Consider the following 10548-nt stretch of genomic DNA (forward strand, 5'->3'; position numbering starts at 1 on the left):
GGGGGGGGGGGGGTGTGAGGAGTCCCAGGGAACAGAAGGGGGATGGGATCAGGAGGGAGGCTGGACAGAGCCTGTGCTGGGGGACCAGAGCTTAGAACACCCCTCCTGCCCCTGGGGCCCTCCTCACACACACAATGGAATCTCCAGAGAGCTGGGCCAGGGTGTGGCCAGTCCTGGTTGCCACAGGACAGTGGGGGGACCTGGCTAAGGAACAGCAGGAGGGCAGTAGGGCCCGCACCTGAAATTGTAGCTCCTCTCCTGCAGCTGGAAGGAGTAGTGGGGCCGACAGTCGGAGCCCCCAGCATCCAGGTCACAATCCCAGTGGACTCGGACGCCCACAGCACCTCCCTGCACACAGCACATCGCTCGCTGCTTCACCAGCACGCAGGCCCTGGGACCCTCTCCCTGAGCCTTCCTGGAACTCTTCCCCCCATGGACCCACCAGCAATGCCAGGTCCTCAAAGACCCCTCCAGCTGCAGCCACGAGATCCCCAATGCGGAACACAGGGCAGTAAGGGCTGTAGCGTGAGTCGTAGCGACAGCGCTTGAAATAAGTGGCGTCCCAGGTGTCTAAGGCATTGGACCTGGGGGTGGGGGTGGGGGATGGGACAGACGGTCAGGTAAGACAGGACACAAGGAGGGTCTGGGGCCAGCAGGACACACCCACACTTACTTGGAGAAGTTGAACTTGCTGAAGGTGACGGTGTTCTTGATGAACAAGGTGAAGTTCTCTGCCTGGACCAGTAGGGGCTTCCTGCTGGTAAAGAAGTGAAGGGCAGACTCCTGGGTTCTGGGGCCTTGTCCTGGAGGTGGGTGGGGGTGGGTGGAGAGACTTACATGGGCACAGTGCCGCTCTCCACAGGGCACCAGCCCTGGATCTCACAGGTCCTGTGGGTCCCGTTGAATTCCACACATTGGCCCGTTTTTATGCCTTGAGAATACAAAACAAACACCAGGCCCTCAAATCTCCACAGGGCCAGGGGATGAGACAGGGCAGGGGGCCACTGACAGGAAGGAGAGATGCAGAGGCACCACCAGGCCTGCCCTCAAGAACCACCCAGGGTCCCAGCCCGGGCCCTGGAGCCCCCACCCAGGGGAGCCCATGGAAGACAGGGCCCACAGTTACCGACCGTGGCTGTGTGTCCCCGTCTCCCCTTCCGGACAGTCCTCATCAGCCCAGCAGTTAGCCAGCGGGATGGAAGGGTGCTGAGGTGGGGAAAGCAAAGTTGCCAAGGGCTCGGGGACTGTTTCCCCTCTGTGACCCAGTCTTGCAGTCTGCAGGGACACAGCCCTCCCTGCCTTAGCTGCATAGAGGTCCCTGAGTTTGGGGGCACATGGCAAAGCTGGAGGGTAAAAATAAAAGGAGGTGGTTGGAGGAGGAAGGTGGCAAGCACCCCCACCCCCCACCCCCCGCCAGATAGGGATGCAGGTGCTGTATTCCAAGGCAGAGCAAGCCTCCTTCCTTCCTGATAGCTCTCTCCTGGCCGGAGGCCCAGATCCTCTGGTCCACCTCAGACAACAGAACAGGGAAGGTGAAGGGACTCTGGGAAGGGCTAGTTCATGCCAGAGTGGAGGGGTGGGGCACGGTGAACAAAGGGCAGGGACCTAGTTGGAGGGGGCTGGGTAGGGAAGTGGCAGGACCACACACACTTGCTGAGGGACCATAGGCTAGTCCCTCCCCTACTTATTCTTCGGTAAAACAGGACACAGTCACAGCGTTCTGGCGATCAGTCAGAAGGGGGGACTAGCAAACTTTCTGGGGGTCCTACACCCCCCCAAAGAGGAAGGCACACTCTCAGACACAGTTCTGCCCCAGGCTGACAGTGAGCACCATTGTCCAGGTTACCTGGCTCAGGAGCAGAAGGAGGAGCGGTGTGCCAGGGTGGCAAGAAGGACTTGGGGACTCCAAGCCAAATGAGACAGTGGGACTGTGTGGGGTTGGGACTGTGATACGTGGGCAGAGGACAGAGTGGGGCCTCCTGTGTCCTGAGTCCGCCCCTCCCCTCCACCCTGGCTGGGCCACCGTCTCCTCCAATCGAACCTCGTGATAACCACCACGGGGCCGCTCTCTGCATCATCTGCCTCATTCATTCAGCAGAGACCATCCCTAGTTCTGCCATGCTTCTGTGATCAAGTTTAGCTCTTTCACAGAGTTCACAGGGCCCCTGAGGTCTTGGGCTACCCCCTTGCCACCCGAATCCAAATCTAGGCTCCAACCCCACTCAGCAGCAGGTGACCCTGGAGGTGCCTCATCTCACATAGCTTGGGGCCTTTGCTCATACAGCTCCCTCTGCCTGGACAGTCTCAAGATCCCACTTGAGCCTTGAGTTCTGTGGGAAACCCTTCCTGAGGCCCTGAGCTGGCAGACATGCCTCCCTGGGTCTGCAGCTGCAGCCTCTGCCCCCATCACGGGACCTGCCACCTTGGCTGGGCTGCCTGTGCAGGAGCTCCTTGAGATAAAAGGGGGTGGAGTCTTGCAAGCCCAGCATCAGGCCTGGCCCCCAAGAGGCTCAGCAGTTGTTTGCTAAAGGCTGTGAGTCTCCAAGGAGCACAGCCAATATGTCGGGAAGGACCGGATGACCAGGACCGCCGAGAAGAGCTGGCGGGATCTCTGGTGAGTCTCCAGAAGCCATGTTGTCAGATCTGATTACTTCCCAGCTCCAGTAGTTTCATAGGAAGACCTAGAAGCTGGGACATGAGGCAAATCACACGGATCCAGAAAACACAGAATGATGGCTTCAGGAAATTTTCAGGACAGACTACAACCTGAACATTAATTAGATGTCTTCTGAGCATTTAGAAAATGAAGGACATCGTGTATGTTTGCCGTGTGCAAGCACGTCCTTTGTGCACATGCTTCACATCCTTTGTGGACAGAGCCAACCTAGGACATGTGATGCCTCCAGCAACTGTGGTGGCACCAACAATCAGGACACAGGGGACAGGTGACCACACAGTTACTCTCCAGCCCTGCAAGCAATTAAATGTTAGATGTGATTTAAAAATTTTTTGTTTAAGTTTATTTACTTTGAGAGAGCGAGCAATCAGCGGAGGGGCAGAGAGAGAGGGAGAGAGAGAATCACAAGCAGGCTCCTCACTGTCAGCATGGAGCCCAATGTAGGACTCAAACTCACAAACTGTGAGATCATGATGTGGGCCGAAACCAAGAGTCGTCGATGCTTAACCGACTGAGCCACCCAGGTGTCCCGTGTTAGAGGTGATTTTAAAAAGCTGTTACCATGGAAGTAGGCTTCCAAGGCTATGTCCTGAGTCCCAACTGCTCAAACAAAATCCACAATTGGAGAACCATACACTTAAAAATGGCTAAGATGCGGGGCACCTGGGTGGCTCAGTCAGTTAAGTGTCCGACTCTTGGTTTCAGCTCAGGTCATGGTCTCGAGGTTTGAATTCAAGCCCTACGTTGGGCTCTGAGCTGACAGCATGGAGCCTGTTTGGGATTCTCTCTCTCTCTTTCTCTCTCTCTCTGCCCCTCCCCTGCTTGCTCTCTCTCTCTCTCTCTCTCAAAAGTAAACAAAAAAAAATTTTTAATGGGTAAGATGGTAAATTTTATGTTACATGTATTTTATCACACACACACACACACACAAATTTGAGGGAAAAAAAACCCGTAACTGGAGAGAAGAGCACTGTGCACTGTGACAGATGCTGGATCCATGGGTCACCCTTAGGCAAGGGACAATGGGGAGATTTTAGGTGGAAAACCTGCAATTCTGGATGAGAAATAGAGAAGAATAGGGTGAGCGACTCTGGTGTGACCACAGTTGTAAAAAATGCCCGGGACACCTGAGTGGCTCAGTCGGTTAAGTGTCTGAGTGGAGCTCAGGTCATGAACTCGCGGTCCGTGAGTTCAAGCCCCGCATCGGGCTCTGTGCTGACAGCTCAGAGCCTGGAGCCTGCTTCAGATTCTGTGTCTCCTTCTCTCTCTGCCCCTCCCCCACTCGCACTCTGTCTTTCTCTCTCTCTCAAAAATAAATAAAACGTTAAAAAAAATTTTTTTAATGCCCAGAGATCATAAGTGACCCGGAGGTCGGCATAAGCTGGTGTTTTCGTGTTTGCCCACAAAAATGGAAGCTGACTTGGGACACATTAATAGAGTCTGTGCATACAAGAGAGGAAGGGCTCTATTAGAGCTCACCTGAGTCTTATACCCAGTTCTGACAAACTGGAAGGTGCCCAGAGGTGGGACCAGGAAGGGAAGGGGCCTGGATATCTCACAGGGGGCTACAGTGGAAGACTCCAGAAGACTGCTTGGAGAACCAGAGACCGGGCGGCCTTGAACATGTGACTACCTTACTGAGATTCTCATCTTAAATGGGATCATAGTAATTCCTTTTTAAAAATTTTTTGTAAATGCTTATTTATTTTTGAGAGAGACAGAGACAGAGACATACACACGCAGAGTGTGAACGGGGGAGAGGCAGAGAGGGAGACACAGGATCTGAAGCAGGCTCCAGGCTCTGAGCTGTCAGCACAGAGCCTGACGTGGGGCTCGAACTCACAAACTGTGAGATCATAACCTGAGCCGAAGTAGGACGCTTAACGGACTGAGCCATCCAGGTGCTCCTGGATCATTAGTGATTCCTACCAGGCAAGGTATTTGTGAAGACTAAATGGAATGATTCACTAAAAGGTTTTCGCTCAGTGCCTGGGATACAGTAGCATATATATACTAAGCCCTCAGTTACCTGGGAAGGCGAGAGGAGGACATGGCTGGTGACCCAGGTCTGGCAGAGGAACTAGGGACCTGCTGGGAAGCTCCTGAGCAACCTTACCTCTGGACATCTGTCCTGAACTTGTTCTGGCGTCACAAGAAAATTGGTCACCAAGAAGAACACATTCTCTCCCTAGAAAGCAAGTGTCAGAGTCAGTCTCTGCTTCCCTCTCCAAAAGAGAGAGGCCAGAAGCTGGCAGCTTGGCTTGTGGGGAAAGGGGTCCTGGCCCCATCAAGTCATCAACTCTGCCCCAGGAGAGCACCTCCAGTGAGGCAAGTTGAAATAGAGAAGAGAGGCCAGCTGGGTTTCTGGCCTTTTCTAAGCCCACAGCTGCCTCTTTGAGAAAAGGGTACCTTCCATGTTTGTATTCATTCCTTCAACCAGAATTTTCCAATTGCCTCCTGCTTCCAGGCACTGAAGATCCAGAGCTGAGTTGGACCAGGAGCCTGCCCAGGCTAGTGGGGAGGCGGGCCCCTCGTTGCACACATGGTCAGGGGCCAGTGGAGCAGGCGGTGAACTCTGCCTGGGCAAACGGTGGCTAAGGACAGGCAGGGTGGCTGGCATCCAAGCGCCGTGTGTGTGAGTTCTGAAAGTTTGGGGCAATGCACACCCAGGAAAGAGAGAAGGCAGCAGGTGTGACAGCGGTCATGATCTGGAGGGACTCGGTGGCCACCACTATGGAAAGGAAGTCTCCCCAGGGTGGAAACAAGGGTTGTCAAGCTCTGATTGATAACATATAGGATAGCGCAGGCTGGCTGCTGGGTAGAGTGCATCCGGGGACCCACTACCCACTAGAAGGTCACGGCCTCATACAGGTATGACACAGGCAGCAGTGAAAACTACTAGGAGATGGGATGGTCAGAGGGAGGGACAGGTCCAGCTTTGGCCCTCATTGGATGAAGAGAGGCCACACTGGGAGAGGGAGATGATTTTTCTATGGACGTGGTGGGTGTGTACCCAGGAGGCAGCTGTGCTAGAGGCAGGTGGTCACTGGGGTTACAGTTTTGGCATTGGCAGGATAAAGGTAGAAACTGAGGCTGTGGGCAATCTGGGTAAAGGGAGGAGCCAGAAATGCCTCGTGGGAGGGCCAGAGGAGGAGTGTCCCAGGTCAGGGAGGGGAGCATTCAGGAAGCTCAAGGCCCTGGTTCCCCAAGCTTCTCCTGCCCCACCCTCAAGCTCAAGCCTTGAGTTCCTAAACTTTCCACTCTTCTAAGTACAGCCTCTGTAAAGGCTGTTCCTCTGGCCTGGCTTCCTGGTCTGTCCCCTTGTCCTCCTAGACACGACTTACACATCCCAGAAAGCCCTATCCAGGCACCACTCCTCTGTAAGGCTCTTCCCAAGCCCGGCCCTATGACGGTGCCAGCACCCTGCTCTGGCATCACATGCCTCTCTCACACACATTCTCTGCAAGGGTGGTATCAGAGGTGTCACTGCCTAGCGGCAGAACCACGGCACCTACCTGTGGTGGCTTCACGAAGTCTGCCACATCCCACAGTCGGTTACCCAGCTCCTCGATCTGGGTCACAGAAACCCCTTTGAGTTTGGTGATGACGGAAATCTGGGGGTCCAGGTCTCGCTCCTGGTAGCCTTTTTTGGCGAGGAGAGCCCACCTTAGGAAGAATTGATGGGCAGTGTGGCACGTCCCTGGCCCATGGTAAGCAAGTGGGACCCACCCTCTCAGCCTCTCTCCTCATACACCCTGCAGGCTCCCAACCCAGGATTCAGGGCCCCTAGCTCCCCTCCAGCCTCATTTTCCACCCCAAACACCCTGCACAGATCAGAAGCTCCAACCATGATCAGAGAGCCAGTGCCTTCCATGGCACCCATGGGCTTGGAGATGCCCATCACCTCTCCTCCTTCACCAGCCAACATCCTCCTCCTGTCCTGGCTAGGCCCAACTCCTCCCTAAAGTCTCCCCCGACCCAGCTAAAATTGGTGGTCTCTATCGGGGACCTTAGTGCTGCAGCTCTCCCAGACATCAGGAGCTACTTCCTACCCCACCAGGGGCCTCCTGGGTATGGGTGGGGGCCCATCTTGCTCTGTGTGCAGAGCTCAATATGGGCCTGGCAACAAGGCACAGGAGAGGAGGCAGGTGGACACACAGGAAGGAGTACACAAGCACACAGCTTGCTCTCGTATCCACTGACCTCCAGACAGACAAAGATCCTCCCTTCTGCCTACTTCCTCCCCTGTTCCCACCTGCTCCCCTCTGCTACCACCAGCTCAGCCCCTGAAGAGTCAAACCCTCAACCCTCAGCCCAGGACTAAGAGACATTATCCCTCCAGCCAGTGTGGCCCAGGAGCCATTCTCTTACCCCACCACGTAGGCCATGACCCCGAGCTGCAGCAACCTCTGCAGGGCGCCCACCCGCCAGTTCCTGGTTATCACATACTTCTCCGTTTTGTAATCCAGAAGCCCCGAGCCCGCCAGGGCCCCCGGGGAGCCCATGCTTCCAGCTCCTGCTGTCTGCTGGGGCACATGAGTCAGCACAGCAGCTGGAGCCACAGCTGAATAGGAGGTAAAGCAGGCGTCCAAGCCGGCGGGCCAGCAGCTATTAAAGGGACACTTCCACTGGGGACAGGTTCCAGCCTCCACCCCTCAGCCCTGGGTTTAATCCCAACCACCAGCTGCCCAGGGCCTGCCACCCTCTCCCTCTGCAGGGGCCCAGGGCCAGGCAGAGAGGAGCAGCCCCTGCAACCTGCCCTCTGGCCTCACTTCCTTGGGGGAGGGAAGGAGGAGGAAATGACAAGTGTCATAGGTACTGTGAGAGGGCAGCATGAGGACTGCAGGAGCCCAGAGGAGGGGTCAAGAAAAACTTCAGGAAAGGGGCGCCTGGGTGGCTTAGTCGGTTAAGCGTCCGGCTTGGGCTCAGGTCATCATCTTGTGGTTTGTGAGTTCAAGCCCCGCGTCGGGCTCTGTGCTGACAGCTCAGAGCCTGGAACCTGCTTCAGATTCTGTGTCTCCCTCTTTCTCTGCCCCTCCCCTGCTCACGCTGCCTCTCTCTGTCTCTCCAAAATAAGTAAACGTCAAAACAATTAATAAAAGAAAAAAAGAAAGGAAGAAAAACTTCAGGAAAAAGTGATCTCTGAAGTGACGCTTGCAGATTCTGAAGTTCAACAAGGAAACTTGGAGAGGAATGTTCCTGGTGGAGGAAATAGCATATGAGACGCTAGAGCATGAGAGAGAACTGGCAGCCATACGGTGAGAGCGTGACTCTGGCTCCAGAGAGGAGGGTGATGGGGCTTTGCAAGGCTCCCCAGGCTTTCTCGTGCCGTGCGCCCGCAGAGCGCAGGGACTAAGGCACAGACTCTGGAGTCAGCCACGTTCCCCAGTCCGTGGAAGGCGGGGAAGGGGGACCGATGCTGAAACCGTGGAGCACTCTCTCATCCGCTCAGCTTGTCAGCAGGCTAAAGGTCTACCCAGGCCAGCGACGGTTTCTATAGCAACTCACAACACCTGGGTTGCCCAGACGACGGCTGCCGGGAGGGGAGCGTTCCTATTGGCTGCAGCGGACGCCTGTTCGCTGCACGGCATATCCAATTGGTCGGCGCAGCCGGAGGGTCCGCCCACATCCCCGGGGAAGGGCTCGAGTTGCTGTGCGGTGCAGTCTCCGCCTCATTGCTGCCACTGAGAAATGGGCGTAACTATGAGGGGTCCCTACAAGAGGCCTGGGGAGAATGAAGGCGAGGAGGAGGAGGAGGAGGAGGAGGAGGAGGAGGAGGAGGAGGAGGAGGAGGAGGAGGCGGAGGCGGCGGCGGCGGCGGCGGCGGCGGCGGCGGCGGCGGCGACAGCGGCCGCTGGGCATGTTGCAGGAGCCCCGGAGGCCGAGGAGCGTTCGGAAGTTGATTCAGACTCCGACCAGGAGACGGAAGGTGCTCCCGGGCAGGGATGGGGGCAGGCCTTTCTCCTCAACTGGGAGCTTATCCCGCAGGGTTGCAGAGGGCAGGCTGGGGCCAAGTAGGCAGGGGACCCCTGTCCAGCAGGGAGCGCACCCCTCCGTGCGACACCTTCAGGACAGCCTGTGGTCTCTCCAGTCCTGTGCCCTCCCCACAATGCTCCTGGCGGCATCAGGAGTTCCATCTTTAGAAAACGCCTCCAGGGGCGCTTGGGTGGCGAAGTCAGTTAAGTGTCCCACTCTTGATTTCCGCTCAGGTCCCGATCTCATGGTTTCATGAGTTTGAGCTTGAGGCCCGCATCACGCGCTGTGCTGACAGTGTGGAGCCTGCTTGGGATTCTCTCTCACTCTCTCCCTCTCTCTCTACTCCTCCCCCACTCACACTGTCTCTGTCTCTCTCAAAATAAATAAATAAACTTCAGAAAGAAAGAAAGAAAGAAAGAAAGAAAGATCTCAAAAGAAAGAAATAAGCTTAAGAAAGAAAGGAAAGGAAAGGAAAGAAGGAAGAAAAAAAAAAAAAAAAGAAAACACCTCCAGGGGCACCTGGCTGGCTCAGTAGGTGGAGTGGGGGACTCTTGATCTTAGGGTTGTGAGTTCGAGTCCCATCTTGGGTGTAGAAATTACTTAAAAAGAAAATCTTAAAAAAAAAAAAAAAAGAGGGGTGCCTGACTGGCTCCGTTGGTTATTAAGCTTCGGACTCTTGATTTCGGCTCAGCTCATGACCTCACAGTTTGTGGGATTGAGCCCCAAGTCACGCTCTGAGCTGACAGGGTAGAGCCTGCTTGGGATTCTCTCTTTCCCTCTCTCTTTGCCTCTCTGCTGCTCTCTCTCTCTCTCTCTCTTAAAAATAAATAAATGAACTTTGAAAGAAAGAAAGAAAGAAAGAAAGAAAGAAAGAAAGAAAACACCCCCAAAGTGATGTTAAAATGCAAAAACTCCACCAAACAGTGTAAGAGGGGGTGTCCTACCCAGAAATGGGATCAGGGCTGGGTTTTCCCAACCCCCAGGAACAACTAAGCTAATGAATGTATAAAACAGAATTGTTTCAGTTTCTTCCCCCATAAAATGTTCACAAAACATACGTGTTCTGCAACCCAGTGGAAACACATAGCATGCACTTTGGCATCAGACAGGCAGGGTCCTGATCCTGGCTCTACTCAGATTAGCTATTACTTTCTGCGTGACTTTAGGGAAAGGATTTGCTTTCTCTGAGCCTCAGTCTCTACTAGCAGAGGAAGAAATGCTTCTAGAGGGAAACATAGACCGGATGGTGACAGAGGGCGGGGGGAGGAGGCTACTGTGTGTAGAGAGGGATCTACATTCATCATCTCCCTGTCTCCTATCAGGCATCCATGGGCCTGGAGAACTGGTCAAGGACACCCTCTACCTGAGGTCTTGCCAGGCCCATAGAGTTGTGCCCGCCTCCTGCTTTCTGCGCCAAGGGAGCGCCCCAGAGCTGAACCTGCGGCACCGTGGCCTGGGGCCCCAGGTAACCTTGGGGAAACCCCGGGGCCAGGCTTGGAGTAAAAGGACCTCAGAGGCAGCAGCCATGGAGTGGCCCCTTCTTGAACCCATACTGCACACTCCCCAACTTTGCTATGTGCCAGGCACGTCCCATCCCCTGTATCTGGGTGACAGGTAGGATCAAGGCTATGACAGAATTCAGTGTAAGGGTTGAGGGGCCTGCAGGGGACCTCTAACCTGCTGGGGGGGCAGTCAGGGAAGGCTCCAGGAAGTGAGATCTGGGTGAAGCCTAAAAGAGAAGCAGGTGTCCCCTGGGCATGTGGGAAAGAGAGAGCCTTCCAGTTGGAGGGCACCAGGTGGGCTGAGCCCCGGAAACAAGCCAGGGTAGTGGCTAGCTGTGTCTGAGGCCTTCACCCCTAGGAAAGACCAGGCCCCTCAGGCCCCTCTTTGTCCAA

At 55.2% G+C, this 10548-nt stretch overlaps 1 protein-coding gene across 1 annotated transcript in view; it reads right to left on the reverse strand.

Annotated features, from left to right (window-relative positions):
- Nucleotides 1-8353, reverse strand: part of P2RX6 (purinergic receptor P2X 6) — a 10976-nt gene extending 2623 nt beyond the window's left edge. The window contains exons 1-9 of the mRNA XM_049623812.1: nt 8305-8353; nt 7049-7331; nt 6193-6343; nt 4794-4865; nt 1131-1206; nt 838-931; nt 674-757; nt 443-584; nt 239-348 (exon numbers count right to left, since the gene is read on the reverse strand). Of these exons, the coding sequence (XP_049479769.1) occupies nt 239-348; nt 443-584; nt 674-757; nt 838-931; nt 1131-1206; nt 4794-4865; nt 6193-6343; nt 7049-7331; nt 8305-8353 (1061 nt within the window). The remainder of the gene's footprint in view (nt 1-238; nt 349-442; nt 585-673; nt 758-837; nt 932-1130; nt 1207-4793; nt 4866-6192; nt 6344-7048; nt 7332-8304) is intronic.
- Nucleotides 8354-10548: the final 2195 nt, after the last annotated feature.

The sequence above is a fragment of the Panthera uncia genome, unplaced genomic scaffold (assembly GCF_023721935.1).
Source record: "Panthera uncia isolate 11264 unplaced genomic scaffold, Puncia_PCG_1.0 HiC_scaffold_2210, whole genome shotgun sequence".
Taxonomy (NCBI): Eukaryota; Metazoa; Chordata; class Mammalia; order Carnivora; family Felidae; genus Panthera; species Panthera uncia.